General features: G+C 36.2%; 1 protein-coding gene across 1 annotated transcript in view; it reads left to right on the plus strand.

Moving 5' to 3' along the window:
• The first annotated feature begins 630 nt into the window (after window positions 1-630).
• The window catches only part of LOC110026917 (histone-lysine N-methyltransferase ASHH1), a 53,602-nt gene continuing 34,794 nt past the window's right edge, over window positions 631-19,438 (plus strand). Inside the window, exons 1-3 of the mRNA XM_020728127.1 lie at window positions 631-760; window positions 5,430-5,494; window positions 15,740-15,896. Of these exons, the coding sequence (XP_020583786.1) occupies window positions 746-760; window positions 5,430-5,494; window positions 15,740-15,896 (237 nt within the window). The 5' untranslated portion in view covers window positions 631-745. The remainder of the gene's footprint in view (window positions 761-5,429; window positions 5,495-15,739; window positions 15,897-19,438) is intronic.

Below are 19,438 nucleotides of genomic sequence, written 5' to 3' on the forward strand. Positions count from 1 at the left end.
TCCTTTATTTTTATTTTAGCTTATATCATAATCTAGGGTTGGAGTGAAATTTACCAATCAGTTAAATCATTAAATCATTAAGTTTACTCTTATTAACACATTGTTGACTTTTCATCTTCAAGGTATCACTCCGTCCATCATTGGCCACTTCTTCTTTCTTTCGCTTGATTATTCTAAAAATATATTTTCGAAAGATTTCTTCATTAAAAAATAAACCTTAATTCTTTCAAAAACTTCCTCTTATCATAGAATGTAAATTTGCAAATATGTGTACTTATATGTTATTGAAGTCCCAAATATAATATACACATTTGGACCTTACAATATTTTTACACCGGCAGGCCTTGCAGCTCGGCGAGCCTCCTTCGGGAGAAAATTTGCGTACGATAGACGTATGCTACATTACATGTGATTTCGAGGTTATAGGGAGGTTATAAGCGGTTTATACCTATGTTTTAACCCTTTAACCTCTATGTAACATAGTGTAAGCTATTTGTAACATACAAATAAATTTCACGCTTCTATTATCATATATAGAATAGGTTATAAATAAATTAAAGATAATTATATAAAAGTTTTAAGAGGTTATAAGACAGATATAACCTCTTATACTCTCCCTACACCTCGAAATCGAAAGCAGCCCTGCGTACGGTACGCAAATTTTTTCCCCTCCTCGACTATAGAACAGGAGGACGCGAGGTTTTCGCTTTCCTGCCAGCGTCTTGTTTATCGGTTTCAGCAGATCATGCTTCACGATGAGGTTTGTGGTTTTTCTCCTCCTTGCCTGTGCAATACATGCTGTGAAATTGAAGCGGAATTCTAAAACCGAAATTCGTGCGATCGTTTCGCTGAACATTGTCGTTGGACTTCTTTGCTTCTCTTTTACTCTCTCTTGTTTATGGGATGTGGGCCATGGCAGCGTTGAAAGTTCATGATTTCCCCTATACATGACACATTTATGCATGATTGAATGTTGTGGGTGCCACTCGCCGCTCAAGAGTTGTGGCCAGTTTAGGTTTTAAAATGTTGCCCGGCATTAGTTTCTAGCGGTTTATTTGTATAGTACATCGGGATTTTATTATAGCCAGTATTTCTTATTGAGAATCCTTAACGGAATTGCAATCAAAGTTATGCTTGAAGTTGTCGAAACCACGAGCTCGTGTGAATTAGATGTACTCTTGCACATACTTATGTGCAGGCGAGGACTTCTCACGTTTAATCCTTGATGCATTGTTGGGCTGATACATGTGATATGACATTATGTGGTTGTCTTCCTCCCTGAGAGTTTCTCAGAAGAAGCTGACCCTTTACTTATTACATGTTTAAGGCACAATTGCTTAGAACACGATAATTCTGCGTTTCACTTTATCTACCTCTTGCATGCTTGGTTGCTGCTGCTTGTTCTAGAACATTATTTCATCAAATCTGTTACCATCCCTGCAATGAGTTAATGATTTCCTTAATTAGAAAACCAAGCAGAAATGAAGGGGTGGCTGCATTCACTAGCAGGCATAAGCCGAAGCCACGTGACTTGTTAGACAAACTGTTTTGTCTTCATCTCATGCCTTGAAGAACTTGTGGGGATCTCATGTTTCAAAGATCCCTTGAAGGTCCTGTGAAGATCCTACTTGCATGTTGCAGCTTTGCTCATTCTCTTGTTTTCTCCTCCATTACCAGCTTGCCAACTTTCAACGGCTTTGTGCTCTCACGATTGCTTCACCCAATAGCTCCCGCTTAACCTTCTCTCTTACTTCTACTTTGACCAGTCAAGCCCGCTCTCCTCGCTTGCCCACTTCATTGCTACTACTTGATGTGCGGTATGGTGACAATGTGCTACTTCACCATTCTTGCTCAATCTCTTTTTCAATAAGGACCCATGCTTAGCTTGAAGTTAAAATTTCTTTGGTTTATACATGGATTAACTTATGAGACTTATTGTAAAACAGATGTCAAGACGAATATATGATATATATATTAGTATTCCAATTAATTTTTAAAGTGTGCATGATCTCTTTGTTTTCTTTGTATTTCATTCCTTACATGGCCTTTATAAATTAATCAAAATCCTGTTGATGATTATTTAATATCATATGATGTTTTATTAATTGTACATCTTATTTTTTATGAAATAGCTATTGAATTTTGGTGGGCGATCCATATAAAACTCTTTAATATTCCCGTGTAGACAGTTATTTTAATGTGTAGACCTTGTTGTTTATCATGTAAAGCTTCAACCTATCTTATGTTTTATTGAGAAACTCACTTGCATCTGATAGATTTTCTTTCCTTTGGGTAGCTCAATGATTTCTAAGATATGATTTTTTCTAGGCAATTAATTTCTTCTTTTATGGCATCCTTCTAATTCTTAACAAATAAGATTTATGAAATTTTAATGGCGTTTGAGCTGATATTTGTAAGAAAGGTTTTATGTAGGAGAAAAAATTTGAAAGGACATGTGCAGGGATATGGGGTAAGAGGAGGCTTTTTGATGATAGATTGATCATTGTTATGGAAGTTACTTAACAATGGCTTTGGGTTGAGCTTGTTGAAGACATTGGATTGGTTTTTTTCTCTTGTATAGATTTATAGAGATGTAGTGATAGGAGCAAGCTATTGTGTTGTTATAGATAAGCTCTCATGGAAAAAGATATTAAGCCCTTCTTTTTTTTTTTTCAATTTTTTTGTTCTCGCATTGGAGACAAATTTGAGTGAAGAAATTTTATTTTTCATAAAAAATGATATCTTTTGTAGTGAATAAATTTTTTATGTCTGGATGATAAATTTACACCAATAAAATTAGATGGATGTCCACAAAAGATGTACGATACTGTATGATCAACTTTATCCTAATGTTATTTGTGGATGTTGTCATACAAATATTTGTTGGAGGAAGTTTTATGAAAAACATGTTTGTAGTAAAAAATTCAGTAAGATAATTCAAGTGACTTTTGAAAGCAGTCACGCTTGAGTGTGCTATATTAATGAAGTATGTAGAGGCTAAAGAACTTCCCAACATTTTGTTAGAAAATTAATTTGGAATAGAAGAGTCATTGTGGCTTTCAGGAGGTGCCGATTTTTTTTCTTCCAATCCCCTTTTGTTATGAGATGTCAGGTAGGAGGATTAGTGAATTGTACCTTTTTTTTATTAAAAAAAGATATAATTGGACTAAAATAATCTTAAGTATTATCAATCTTATATATTTTTTTTAATTTTAATGTTTAGTTTTTTTTTATAGAGATAGATATTGAAACAATATGATTGGCATTAAATTTTTATTTGATAAGATGAACTTATGTCATTTGATTGCGATCAATAGTGAATACAACATTCTCCAAGATTCACAAATACTAAGAATTTTTCAAGATTCACAAATATAAGAGTGAATTATCAGACAAGGATTAGAGGATCTAGTTTTCCTTTCAGAAAAATGAATTTTATGATATTTTGTAATTTGTTAAGTTTCACAATGAAAATTTTTAATATTAACATTTATAAAATAAAAAGAAAAATACATGGAACAATTTTAAAAGAGGGATGTCTTAATCTATAGTGATGGTCCCAAATGATACTTTTATTTAGAGTGTTAATAAAGGATCATGATACGTGGCTACTCCCGCCAAGTAGATATCTCTAGCTTGCTTAATGTTATATATGCAGTGTAAAAAATGTCATATTGTAGTTTGTGCTCTTTTGTGAGGTTGTGAATAAGTTCTGCTCGGTTAGGAACATGTAACACATTATTGAAACTAAATATAGGAGAAATATTAATATTTTTTTGAACTGCAATTGTGATTAGCGATTTATTTTTTATTTTTTATTACTGGGATAAGGATTTTGAAAAGTATTCACAAAATTGGCTATTTGATTGGTGGCTCTTGGCTATGTGATTGGTGGCTCTTGGCTATGTGATTGGTGGCTTTTGAATCCATTATTCAGGTTTCAGAGAAACTACTTTAGACATTAAAAGTACAAGAGTTTGAATATTTACTATTTTGAGGTTGAAAGTATGATTGTAGCATTGTTTTTAGAGAATTAAGAAACATTTTTAGCTCATCAGCTCCTTCTAAGTTAAGCCCTTTTGGTTTAATGAGGTAAGTTTTCCTTTTTGATTAACTTGATTTGTTTTTAATATTTATCTTTGATATGCCCCTTTTTTGTAGTAATTGCATTACTTATTGCTTTTTCAGAAAGAATATCTTCCTTTTTTTTGGGAAGATTTTGGGTCAATAAGTCCCTTATCTTGAGTTTCTATAGTTATCATTTCAGAGTTAGGCTCTCCACTCAAGATTTGAATGTGAACTTGGTCGAATTCATCATCATGTCCTGCAAGAAATTCAACCCTTTCTCTTTCTACTTTTGCTTGAGAATCATATCGTTATCACTATATTTTATCTCGAGAACTTTGTAGTAATCTAGCTCTAATTGATGAATCTTCATCGTATTGAAATATTCGATGGAAAAAAGGCTGCATTGCTTGGTTGTTAAGAGCTTCGTCTCGATCTAGTAGATGAGAGTATCATCTTTGAGTAAGCTTATTTGACAGCCTCCCAAATTTTGTTTGAGGTTATTTGGATTACTTATGGTATACTGATTTAAGGCATCATGGTGTTCGGTAACTATGATATAATCATGGAATCTATTTTATTCCAAAGTGCAAAACTTTGGGTCTTTTAGATTTGTAGGAGGATAAACAAGATTGTGGATTTCTCATTTTTCTTTCAAAAAGATCTTTACAATTTGAGATTACTTGAGATAGTTTTTTTTATTCAAATGATATGAGATTTGTACTATTTGGATTCATCCTTTAGTCAAATTTTGACCATTCATGATGGTTTAATTTAGATTTGTACTATTTGGATTCATCCTTTAGTCAAATTTTGATCATTCATGATGGTTTAATTTTGGAAGGAAAGTTTAAAAAATCAATAGGAGAATTAGACTGAAATCGAGGGAAAAACAAATGTTGGAAGGAGGATCCTAACTTTACTCTTATATCATAGAGAAAAGAAATGACTGAAAAATTTGATTTGTTTATTCCTTGAACCAGTATTTATACATATAGCTACCTAGAGTATAAATAAAAACCACGCAGTTCTTGACAATGACTTCCTTGCATGTCTTATTAGTTGTCCGCCTCTTGTCGCCTTTCTATTCTGTCAGTGGGAGCAATCTGTGGCTCTCCTCTTTTCTTGTTTGTACAAGGACTCATGGTACATGCATTCCTTTATTTAGCACATGAATTCATGGGTCATTCACCTTCCCTATCGCAATCCCTTCCAACATTTACATCAATGCCTTATTCAATTGTTGTGTGTGAATATGAAAATTGTTAAAGCTTGTTTTATTTACGACCTTTACGGTAACAATGGCTCGATGATTTGAGAAATATCAGATTTTTTTAAACTATTTTTATTTTTTTTGTCTGCAGGGTCTACAAATTGAAGGGCTTCCTCTGTATAAACATATCCAGAGGAATGAATTCTCATACCGGAAGTAAATTCTTGATCTGTATGCATATATTTTCTTTTTCAAGCTTTTTAGCTGTTGTGCGAGAGTAAGTAAATGCGCATCCCTTTGCGCTGGCCTTGTAAAAATAAATAAATAAATGAAGTGATCTGACTAAAAAATTCATTTTATTATTCACTTCTATTGATATTTCTATATTATAACTTTGCTCTCTGATGGAAAACTTTTCAGTTATTTTTCTCCAGAATATAATATTGATGCATTACATGCTTTTTTTTTTCAGGGAGTTTTTTACATGGTAAAGTTAAATTCCAGTATTCTATAAATTCCATTTTTGTTCCGATAATTTTTATGCTTGCATTTTTCCATAGTCGTCTTCTCTGTTAAAACTCATTGATAATTAATCTTTTATTCCTTCGTGCTATAAAGGTTACTTTTTACCTTCGAAGGGGAATAATATGGAGATTTATATTCATGCTTCAAAATTCATATTTGCTTACATATCTAACATCTAAATTTGATGGTTACAATAATACCACTTTGTCCATGCATGCAAAGGTGTATTTCACTTTTAAAATTTAGTAATTGAAAGATTGGAGTGTTACAAATGTAAAAATCAAAGTTTAGGCATTAGATATGTAAATTCAGAAGAATTTTGTAGTATGCATGTAAATGCTCATCTATATATATATATATATATGAGATCATGAGATCCAGAAAGTAGATAGAAAGTAGATAAAGTTGAATTTGTTAGTGCTTTAGAGAATAAAATTCCTTTACCGAGCAGTACAATGACTGAATATGTGGTTCTCTTGTAGAAAAGCATGGGGAGATGATGAAATTACTAGTAGAACTAAAGTTCCGAGGCTAAAATTACTGTTGTCTTAGGGAAGTCGGTGCTCAATTAGATGGCCAGGCAAGGTGAGGCATTAATGTCTTGTGCTCCTCTCAATGGGTGCCTTTAACAAGGCATGTCCAAGCCATCATAATAGTTTGGGATACATATTGTTTTTGACTGAAATATGAGTGCTAATATTGTCAATGTTGCTGATGATAGACTTCGATGATTATAACTTGATAATGGATGTTGTGAAAATAGCATCAAAAGCTAAGGAAGCAAGGATTCACAGGCAAATTAACAAGGCTTTAAATTCACTGAGAGAAGAGAGCATTGTTGATGATGAAAATGTAATAGATAGAGTGAAAATTAGATTATCCCTAGGATATGCATTCTTAAGTAGTTGTTTAATTGTATTTATTCAGATAAATTATTCTATAAGAATTTTAAATTTGGAATGCAATGGAACTTAAACATATATTCATTAAATTTTTTCAACATAATTTCAATTGATTAATCAGAAAATTTGTTGATGCGGGAGCTATCTTGTGCGTGATTCTGTGTTTCGTGGATTGTGCAATTAATGACCTCGCATATGTGAGATGAGCAGGAGACCGGATTTCCCTTCCTATATGTGCGATAACGGGATTTACCCACTAATTCTTTACTACCAAACCACTGTGTGCCCAAATTGTATGTTTTTTTAATTTGAATTAGGGTATTTTGATAGGGAAATATTCATATATTGCTGTTTTTGTTAGAAGTAATTAGTGTTTATTTCTTTCTTTTTCATATATTTCCTAGTTTATGTATTTTCTTATTTATGTATTTTCTTATTTATGTATTTCCTAGTTTATGACTTTCCTTTTATCTCTAGATAGTTATTAGTAATTAATTTAATATTAGAGATTTGGGTGTTATGTCTTTCTTGTTTTATAACTTTTGTATCCTGTATTTATACTTTTTTTGATATCAATAAAATTATTCTGCATAGTTCCAACATGGTATCAGGGCCAAGGGATCTTACCCTAGCCGTTAGGATTCTTCTCCAGTTGCTAGTATTGTCATCTGCTGGTCTATAGCTATTGTTCCTTCCCTTTTCTAGCTGTCGGACGCCCTTACTGCACCTTGACTCCCCTTCGCATCATCCCAAGGCCAACAATCGGTCGCTTGCCTACAACCAACACCCTTTTCTGTTGCCGGAAATCTTCCCTCAGGTCTTCTCGAGCCATGGTTCTTACCAAGAACCATAGGATCTCCGTTTTTTCCGGCTAGAATTCCTTTCCTACAACCTGACCGACATCCTGCCTATTAAACCTCTTTTTTTGGGTTGGAATTTCTTCCCTGCAGTCCTAGTTTGATGATATCCTTGCAAGGAATCCTCTTCTTCCATGTTTGGGCATCCCAACCTCCCATTTGTCTTTAATTGGAGCCATGGTTAATGCCTCTACCATCGAGCTTCAGTCTGACACGGTTCTTGAATCTACCAGTGGATCGACATCAACCTCAATCTACATGAATTTTTTGATTGCCACCCATAAACTCAACGCCTTTAATTTTCTCCAATTGTCGCAAGTTGTGTCATTGTTCGTGAAAGATCGTGGTAAATTCGGTCATCTCACAATAATGATTCATGAACCTCTGAAGGCCGACCTAGCATATGCAGCATGGGAAGTGGAGAACTCCAAGGTCATGTCATGGCTGATTAATTCTACGGAGACATCGATTGACCGTTCATATATGTTTATTTTGTTTGCAAGTGTTCTTTAGACTGCCGTTCATGACACCTACTCAGATATAGGTAATTTTGGACAATTCTATGAGGTTTTTAAGAAGATCTGTGAGGTGAAATAGGGATTGAAGACGGTGACCCAGTACCACAACAACTTGGTTACATTTATTGATGAAATGTGACATTTACTATGATTACACTTGAGACTCTCCTGTAGATATTTCCATCTTTCAAAAATAATTGAAAAAATATTGCGTGTTCCAATTCTTAACATAACAAGGATCTCACTGAATTCCACGACCATATACTTAGATGTGATCCTCTCTTTTCAACTCAGGCAGCATTCACCGAGATTCGCTGTGAAGAAAGCTCGAGACTTGTCATGCTCGACAACTCCACTTCTTCAGTCGAGCCTTCAACCTTGGTCTCCAACAATACTCCACACTCGGCCACGCCGTTGCGAGCCACTCACGCCACTAAAAATCGACAAATAAGTCTTCGGTCGTAAATGTCTCATTATGACCTTAGAATCTGTAATAGTTTAGCCGACGCCTACGTGGACCATATCCGAATCTACAGACGCCATCAAGAGTTAGATGGAACACTTGATTAAACTGTTAGGGTCTAGTTAGATCTCATCCGACTATCAACCTCTCATGTTTGCCGATGTAACATCTTTATGACACTCGCTGGTCTTCTAGCCCATGAATTATTGATTCGAGTGCCACGAGCCACATGATCAGGGGTTCTCATTTCTTCTTGGCCTATTCTTTTTGCTACGGGCGAGATACTATTAAAATTTCCGATGACTCTTTTAATTGCGGGTAAAAGATCAGTTTTAATTACAATAGGGTTGACTTTAGAATCCTGTTACACATTCCTTTACATTAGTGCAACCTCTAGTTGGTTAGTAAGTCAACATGTGATCTTGATTGCGTTGCTCAAATTTTCTCTTTTTTTTGTATTTTTCATGATCGTCGTTCTGGGAGGATGATTGAAACTTTTAAACGGGTAGCTGGACTCTATTTTTTCTAAGTAAATGACATAGATGACATCGACATTCAGTTTCGTAGTTATATTTTTTCTCTTTCTATTGCATGCCCTATCATGCCTTTACATTGTTGTTTGAGTCATCCCATTTTTTGTTATTTAAAACATTTGCACCCCTGGATGTTTATTGATAAAAATTTATTTTCTTTTAAATGGAAATTTTTTCAGTTCGTCAAACATCAACGTGTGTCATATTCATCTCATCTTTACACGCTTTCCTCTTATTTTTCACTTATTCATAGTGATTTATGAGGAACTTCTCGAACTGTGAGCTTGACCAACGAATGTTGATTTCTTACTCTAATTGATGACCACATTCGGATGTCTTGGGTCTATACTTTAAAAGATAAATCTAAAGTTACTATCATTTTAAAAAAAAATTCACTCTTTCATTTTAACCCAATTCAAAATAAATGTTGAAGTTTTTCGGACAAACAATGACCGTGAATGCTTTAACTTTATATTGGGAGGATTCTTGGTGAGTAAGGGCATCCTCCATCATAGTTCCTGTATGACTACCCTTCAACAAAATGGGATAACCGTGTGAAAAAATAGACTGATCGTTCAATTATGTTTCAAGCCAATGTTCATAAATGGTTTTGGATGCCATCCTCACTGCCAACTACCTCATTAATAGAGTTCCTACAACAATCACAAATTTCAGACCTTATCATCCACCTTGATGTCATTTTTTTCTATCAACCGATTTTTCTCCTTGTCAGACTCCAAGATATTTGGCTGCATGACCTTTGTTCGAAACACATACCCAACTTGTAGTAAACTTGATCCCCGCTCAATCAAATGTGTCTTCCTTGGCTATTTCGCCACTCAAAAAAGCTACCAGTGTCTGGATCCTACCACTAATAAAATCTATTTTAGCTGCCTCAAGTGAGGGGGCTTTGTTTTTTGGAAATTGTTCCTCTTCCGACTGAGTTAGACATTTCTGCTACGACCACCGTGTCTGGTGCACCTTCAGCACCAATGGATTCGCCACACACCAGGCCAACATCACCACCACCCTCTATCCGGGTCTATACCCATCGTCCAAAACCCTGTTGAAACTCGTCTCAATGCCCCTATCATCGAGCCCACCGCTCCGTTGCGGGTTTTGGAATCCACTCCAACCGACATCCTTAGAAAGATTCCTTCTCCGCCTACAGGGGTCACTCGTGATCCGAGTGAAGATATGGATCTCCCTATTGAGGTATGCAAACATATACCGTTAGAAACTCTGTATCCTCTGATGAAATACTTCTCGTTTTACAGTTTTTCTCCAAACTAAAAAGCATTTACTACTTTTGTGATAGATCATTGTCTTCCATCCACTATAAAAGTTGCTTTTGACTAACTTGCCCTGGAATGTTGCTGTCGTGGATGAGATGAATGCTCTTCGGCGTAACCATACTTAGGATGTGGTCGATCTTTTCCGGGGAAAAAAGCGGCAGGGCTGTCAGTGGATCTTCAGAACCAAGTTTAACTCTGATAATTCCTTTGAGCACAACAAAACACGTTTGGTTTTCAAATGATATTCTCAAACTTATGAAGTTGATTATGAGGAGACATTTGCTCCGGTTGCCAAACTCAATACTATTCAGGTCTTATTATCACTAGTCGTGAATCTAAATTGACCCTTACTTCAGTTAGACTTTAAAAATGCTTTCCTTAATGATGATCTCGCTGATGAGGTTTATATGTCTCTCTCCACCCTCCCGATTTGGCTCGATCTCTTCCCATGGGAAACTGTGCCGATTGCGAAAGTTCTCCATAGATTGAAGCAATCCCCATGGGCCTGATTCGTCAAGTTCATTCAGGTGGTAGTGGGCCATGGGTTCCCTCAAGCCCAATATGATCATACACTATTTTTTCGGCATTCATCCAACTGTCGTATTGTCATCCTCATCATCTATGTCGAAGACATTTTGCTCACAGGTAATGATATGCCAGCCTTGGAGTCATTCAAAGGCTTCCTCACTGCATCTTTTGAAATGAAAGATGGGGTCTCTCCAGAATTTCTTAGGCATTGAAGTAGCCCGGTTTTCGCAGGGCATTTGCCTTTCCCAGCAAAATTATGTGATGGATTTATTGACTGATACCAAGCTTCTCCATTTCAAATCAGTTGCTGTCCCAATGGACCCAAATGAGAAATTATTAGATGTTCCCAATGCCGGCCCAATGAACAAAACCTACCACTAATGCATCGTGTAAGCTCATTTACCCCGCCCATACTCGCTTAGACATTTGTCAAATCGTGGGTATTGTCATTCAGTTTATGCATGACCCTTATGAGCACCATCTCATCGTGGTTCATCCAATCATCCACTATTTAAAAGAAATATTGGGCTCAAGTTTGTTATTCAGTCGTTTCAACTCCTGCTCTGTTGTAGTTTATACCGATGCTGATTGGGTTGAGTCCGTCCATGATAGACGATCTACCTCAGGTTATTCCTAATTCATTTGGGGGAATCTTGTCACTTGGAAAAGTAAAAAAAAAAAGTTCGTGATTGCTCGTTGTAGTGCTGAAGCCGAGTTTCGTTTTATGACTTTAGGGATGTGTGTAGCCCTCTGGTTGTGCATTATGTTCACCGAGTTACGTATGTCGATTATGGCTCATCTGTAGTTGTTTTGTGACAATAAAGTCGCCATTATTATTGCTCAAAATCCTTTCCAACATGATTTTACAAAGAATGTGGAAATTGACCATCACTTTATGAAGGAGATACTTGATTCCGGGGAGATCTATCTTCCGTTTGTTCCATCTACTGGACAATTGGCTGATATTCTCACAAAGATTCTTCCTCGCATGTTGTTTAACAACTTCAAATCCAAGTAGAACATGATTGACAACTATGCTTCAATTTGAAGGGGAGTGTTGCATGTTATTGGCGTTTATGTCTTTCCTTTCCGAATACTTCCTTATTTTTCTATTTCCTTGTTTATGTATTTCCTAGTTTATGACTTTTCTGTTATCTCTAGGTAGTTATTAAAAATTAATTTAATCCAAGAGATATGGGTGTTATGACTTTCCTTTTTTTTAACACTTGTATTCTATATTTATACCCCTTTTTATATTAATAAAATTATCCTGCTAAATTTCAGTAATTTTTTTTTGTTTATGGGGCTTTTGTTTTGTTTTGTGTGTTTGGAGATAGTATTCTTTGATTTTTGTCCTAAGTGGTGTTGCATCATATTGCTTTTGCAAGTAGAATGCGTAGCTTGTTCAGGAACATGTGGAGTTTCTCATTGGCTTTAGTCCTGATAGATGCTAAGCGACTCTTATCCCCTATCAAATGCCGTCAACCTCACATATTATAATTTCTTTGCTATTCTAGAACCATCTCCTTGCTAAATCCGCTTTCTAAACTTCTCTTTGGAGCCATAGAGCAATATCCTTTGGTATCAGAGTCCGACAAATCCATAATTATTAGTTATCCATCTTTCCTACGACAAAACCGAAAATTTACATGATTTAAATCATTTTCCAATTCAATACCGCCGAAACCTTGATCGTGAGAAGAAGAGCACACTATTTCACCTAGGAGAAACATGCAAATAGATGTTCAAGAGTTTGCAATGCAAGACATGCAACGGAGATCCTTTATTGTAACAAAATCTATTGCTTTTTAGAAGAGACAATACAAAGAGGTCACTGGGTTAAGGGGAAGAAGGGATTCTCTTTCATCAGAAAGTTTCCTGTGATGAAGAATCAGTAACCTGATAATTTGACATAAAATATAATAGAAATCATAATTTTTGAGTGAAGATGACTTGAAAGATTTTGATGGACGTTTGGATCTGGATGAATTTTTTGAGTGGCTCCAAACAGTTGAATAAATTTTTTACTATAAAAATGTTCTCCAAAATAAGAGAGTTAAATCGATAGTCATCATTCTTAGGAAATTTATTTTTTTGTGATAGGAGAACTTGAAATGTCTTTGATAGCAGGAAACTACATGGTTTATAAGATATAAAGGGAGATGAAGCGCAAATGCTTTCCCCTATGTTACTGACATCATAGATTCATAAAACTCCACAACCTGTGTTATAAAATCTGTTATGTGTACATCCCTGAATTTAACTAACTCATATTGAAATATGAGTTGATTGAACCATAGCAACATACAATATCAAGAATGTGATGCAATTGCAACCATATTGGTCTCTACTGAATGTACATACTATAACTTTGAAATTGGAAGAACAACGTCAATAGGTGATCACACTTTAGAGACAAAGATCAACTCTAGAGTCATACAACAATAGTGCACCCTTTAAAATTCCCAAGTCGGCCGCTCCTGAGGATAAATCATTCCAGAGTAGAGAAAAAGTGGAAACCACCCGTATTATCAAATCTATCCCAGTTAGAAAGTGTTTGAAGCGATATGGTTTTAGAGATATTACTTCCGATTGTCTAAGCATGATGGTGATTTTTTTTTTACAGAGCAAGGAGCAATTGAAGCAATGGAAAACGACACATGAAAAAATGAGAATCGCAAAAATGAGTTATCAACTACCAACTGATGTGGGAGTGATGCTAGTTGTTCGTCGAATTCTTCAGACTGAGCTCACAAGAGAGCATCCATGGCTCCACCACAATTTCTTTCATACATGTTTCATCATGAAGGGAAGTATATGCAATCTTATTATAGAAGCAAACAATTTTGAGAATTTGTTGTCTACCCAAATGATCGAAAACTTGAACCTGACCACACAGAAGCAAACCCAAATTTATTTTCTATCCTGGCTGAAGAAAGTGAGCAAGTGTGACATGATCTGGTACTTATGGATGCTTGTAATATACTATTAGGCCATTAACAGTTGATCATTGCTTACATCATGATGGCTACAAGAACATATTCTTTTATAAAAGTTGGGGACATATTGTACTCTAGCCTTGGAAGGAGTTTGATGTAATGCACATTCATATAGATTTTGAGGATATAGTGCCTCAAATTATCTTTTATAGGCATTAGAGATGCATCAATAATATTAGCATTGGTTGTCCAAGAAGACAATGAGTTTGATGAGTCGATATCAGACACATGATGACCCTTGCTAAGAGGGTTTCAAGATTTTATGATCTATAGTTTTTTTCCTAGGTTGCCACTGCTAAGGGGTGTTCAACTTGTCATCATAAAATGAGAAATTTTTGAGTTATTTTTGGAAGTGTCTATAGAGTAAACTAGGTACTAAGCTTCAATTCAATATAGCAACACACTCACACGCATAACCAGGCAGTAGTGACCCCAATTTTAAAAATCTCCCTAGGTGTTTTGTGAGAAAGAGCATTAGACAGTGGGATTTAGATGTTTCTAGAGAAGAAGAAGAAGCTTTTCCTAGCTAGAGAGAATGATGCAGGAGCTCTCCCGCATGGGATTCCACGATCCTGGTTTTGCTGGATTCTGTGATTCCGCGAATCCGCAATCCCGCATATGTGAGATGTGCGGGAGATAGGATTTCCATTATGTATCTACGACAACGAGATTTTTTAGCTAATTTGCCACCGTTAGGCCATTGTAGGCCCAATTTTTATTTTATTTTAATTTGAATTAGTGTTATTTTGAGAAAGCTATTGATATGTTATTTTCAGGTTCGAGGGATTTTTGTTTTATTTTACGTGTTTTGGAGGTTGTATTTTCTAATTTTTCCTGTAAGGATTGCTTTATTCTCTTTCTTTTGCAAGTAATGTGTTTGTAGGAATAGGTGGTCCTCCAGGTCGTCCATGCTTCGTCGTTTCATCGTTTGTCTTGCTGTTTTCAGTTCAGACAGCCGGCGAACGACTCTTATCCCTGTCCAAATGCCGACAACTTTGCGTATTATCATTTCCTTGTTATTCTAGAACTACCTCCCTGCTAGATCCGCTTCCTAAAAGGTAGAGCCCCGGAATGATGTTATTTGGTCTTCATATTGAAAATTGCTAAAAAATCAGATTGAATTTTGGCTTGGATATTTGTCAGTGAGCCTATTCAAATGCTAAACCATGCTTGGATTAAACTTAAATTAAGTCGAGGCTTGCTCAATCGAGTTAGATCTAGATCATATTGGTATGTTTCTACATTGACTTATGTACTCATATTTATGCATGTGTTTAGATTTTAATTAATATCTATATACATCTATGCATTTTTTTTGTGTTGATTAATGTTTATATGCAATACCGTATATTTTTATTTTGACTAAAAAATGTCTTAGAAGATCAAAATTGATCGAAATTGGATCATTCTTTGGCCAGTCGTGTTTGCATTGAATCGAGATTAAATCAGGTCTTCTATAATCAAACTTGGCTCTTGTCAGGATAAAATTGCATGCTTCTGAGTTGATCTTAAGTTAGGGTTGGACAAACTCAAGATTATATCATCAATAGTCCTAATTGTGATGTTTATTATTTTTACTCTTTAAAAGTATGACCTGCAAGTGTAATAATTTATAAGTTTTATAGCTTTTTTCTAGTTCCTTGGGAGTGTCCCTATGGCGGCGCTTCGCATGTGAATCAGCCATCTGAAATATGATCAAATTATGTATTTTATAGAATGAAATTGCTGATACCTATGAAGGTGGTGCTTGCAGCATCATTATTATACATTGCTTGTTCCATGTCATGTACTGATTACTGATAATTTTATTACTTACTCTTTCATATATCTTATTACTTCAGGCAGGCAAAGCAAAAAGAAGAGGATATAGCTATATGTGACTGTCAGATTAATCCAAATCGTCAAGACAGTGCATGTGGAGAACATTGCCTGAATGTCCTGACAAGCACAGAGTGCACTCCTGGCTATTGTCCTTGTGGGGATTATTGTATGAATCAGGTTAATTTATCTTTTCTTCGAGTAATAACCATTCTGTTCAGTAGGAATTAGCTTGATGATTTGAAGCATGCATTTCTATGTTGCTAACCTGCTGTTGGGATGTTCTATTGGAGGGAGTATACTTACCCAGAAAATTAAGAACTCATAATTTCTCAGACAAATCTCACTGCTTGTTAGGGTTTAGTTATCTACTGCTGATGTCACTAAATAGCAAAATATGGAACGTTGTGTTCGTTGAATAGATTTTCATTCCATAATTCAGAACGAAATGTATGGATATTTTTTCAAAATGTAGGCATCATATATGTTATGCAGGCTTAAATTGATATGAAGCTACGTGTAATTAAATTTAAAGCCAAAAAAGTGCAAAGACGGAGACTGTGTTTCAAAAAAGAACAGAGAATGATCTAAATTTGGGTAGTCTCATTTTCAATGAGGATTGACTACGGGTGTTCTAAAAAAGCAGATTAGATTATGTTGCAAAATACAAAATAAAATTGACTAAACTAGATGAAAAATTTTAAAAATATATAATTTTTACTTATTGAAAAAAAAAATTCTTATTTGAATCAACTGTATCTCAAAGTACAAATGGTTAACTAGTTTTTTCTTATATTGAAAATTGTATTTTTATAGAATTGTGGAGTACGTTTGTCATATATTTTTAATACCTTTAAACTTTAAAGTACAATATTTTATATTTTAGCAGAAGTATGATTCAGTTATTTTACAAAATCATTAGCATCCATTGTATGTGAATACCATAAAGAATTTGTCTAATTTCTCTTAAACGCTGCCACCTGACTTCTTGGAGGTTATTTTCGGGAAGTATATCATCTGTCCCCTTTCAAAAAAAAAAAAAAAGGTTTAGTTTGGGCAAGGTATTTGTAAAAACTATCCATTAATTGTTTGTAAACGTACATTTTGTCATACAATTTAACTATGCGTTTGTGAGACCGACACGGCAGCGGCGCGGGTTCTAACTGCATTTTATGGCATTATTTTTTTCATTTCGTTCGCTGCTGCTCAAACATAGCTCATTTTACTATTCATTCCACGCCGTGCCCTTTGCTCTGCGTTCTGCATTCTAGACATGGGTGAACACTCTTGTCGCCCCTCCTTCGTTCTGAACCCTCATTCCAGATTTTGCCCTTGCATTAGCTTCTCTGCCTTCTCACCTCCGATAGTTCAACCGATCCCACACAAGGTATTTTTGATTTTCGTTTTTCTTATCCTCTCTTCTCCGATCTCTTGTGTGGTGGTATTTTCGAACTATATGCATTATCCGCAGGTTGTTTTTTGGCCAAGTTTGATGTTTTTATTTCATCGAGCATGCTTCCATTTTTATGATAGGCTTTCATTCTCTTTAGGGGTAAGCATTTGGTCGGTTTGTATGGATTTACTTTAAAATTGATAAAACCAAACTGAAATTTAGAATCCTGAAAACCAAACCAATCTAAAATTTGATCAACCTGAACTTACCGAACCGAAATTCAATTCGGTTTAAATGGTTCGTTTATGAACAAACCAATTTTAATTGTTCATTGATGTTTGGCTAAGAACAAAGATTACGAATTGCATATCTTATATACATAATATCAATTCAATTTTATGAATCCTTTATTATATAAAAAGATATTTGTCTTTTCTATTGTGATTTGTGTTTCTTCCGGTATCATTTAGTATCAGAGTTAGCCCAACCTGAATTCTATCCTAGGGTTCCCTAGTATCCGCCCCTACCCAAGCCACCTCTACCGAAATTTTTCTTTGTTCCCAAACCTAGCCAAATTCTTGACTAAACCCTAACTCCCCGTTGCTGATTTTCAAAATCAGCAACCATAAATTGCTTTTCTTACACCCTCAACGAGTCATCTATACCCTCTCACTCCTCCCAACACTAAACCCTAGTCATGCCACCATTGAGATACATGCCCGAGCCATTGCGGGAGGAGATACGGCGAGAGATCCGTCGACTTCGGCGGTGGATTACAGACATGGAAGATGAAATCCAATGGAAGACTACCCTCGACCGTGATCCGAAAGGTCGAAAGGGGAAAGAGAAAATATGAAGATGAAGCGAGAAACACAGTGTCAGTTCCTTCTAATTTACTGCCGCTAAAATTTGCAGACTCTAGCTTCTGAAGCGGAGAGGCTGCATCACTAAGCGACCCCCCTTGCTAGTATCCAACGAAACCATTTCGCAAGTCAATCGCAACTAGAAAATGTTGCAAGTGCCATGAATTTGGACATGTTGAAGCATAACGCACAACCAGGGGAATGATCTACTTCACCAATAAGGGCGTCATAAAAAAGTTGGGTAGATACACCACAAACACTGAAGACGGCGATGATATAAACGAGGAGAACCCGTTTCCAGTTGAGGAGGACAAGATTGGAATAGACTCCAACTGACTTCATTGTAAGTGCCCAATGCAGTTATGAGTTGGAGGAGCCAACATCACACATGATTCCCACGGACAAGAGAAAGGCAGATATGTCAGATCTATAGACTCTCTCTTGAGTTGCCCCTACGGAAAGAAGTCCAACATGTCCAAAGAGGAGTCATTATGTGTCATGCCTGGACTATTACAATAAGTAGTTTAGATGTTAGATTTAGCTCAGCGGAGCACCAATCAACAAATTTCCAGGCGGGTGGGCTGAGCGTCAACTCTAAAATGTGATGAAAAATTTTCAATGAGATCCAAGTCCTGTCTGAAGAAAAAATTGCTCCTAAGTGATCGCTACTGAGGGTGGCGCAGTCTGCCCCAAATTTTATCCTAAAATTGAGTTCTCCTCACATACTTTTTACTCAACCACCACACCTTGGGCATGAGAAGTGGAAGAAGAAGATTTCAAATGTAAGGGCTCGAGAGTTGCATTGCGGGAACCCACCTATATGTGCACCTTCCGTTCAGTATGTGCCAAAAGAGGATGACTACCTATTCTACGAGAATGTGTTGTGAAATGACAAATATCCGTCATGATCGACATACTACCATGAGGATCCATGAGCTTCAACGAATGAGGTCGAAGCTACCTAGGAGAATGACACAGGGGTTTTCCTCCAAAATATGAAGTGGCTTGGCCCGACCCGGTTCAGTTGAGAGAGGGGGCTGAACCGACACCTTCCCCCACTTTTCAATAGACAGGAATTTCCGCCCTTCATGTTTTAATTTCCCGCCGATCTCTCTTCTTTTTATATGTGTTTTTATGCCCCAGGTTTTAGTTTTTGTCATATTCTGATTTCGGATTCTGTGTAGACAGCCGTCGTCGTTCAGTTTTCCTCTCGAGGATGTATCCAACGGAAAAGGTAGTGCTATGGCTGTATCCCTTCTCCTTGGTGGTGATTACCTTCCTTTGACTTCCATCGCCAACTTCCCAGTCATCTTCTTGCTACTGTTTTCCTCCCAACCATATCCTGACAACAGATTTTCCACCCAGCTGTACTTGTAATTGTTGCCCTACCCAGCCGCGATCCAACCCGCTTGCGCCCCTCCTCTTCCAGCCTCTTTCCCTGCTGGCAGGAAGTCCAGCACCACCTG

Source organism: Phalaenopsis equestris, unplaced genomic scaffold (assembly GCF_001263595.1).
Source record: "Phalaenopsis equestris unplaced genomic scaffold, ASM126359v1 Scaffold000403, whole genome shotgun sequence".
Classification (NCBI taxonomy): Eukaryota; Viridiplantae; Streptophyta; class Magnoliopsida; order Asparagales; family Orchidaceae; genus Phalaenopsis; species Phalaenopsis equestris.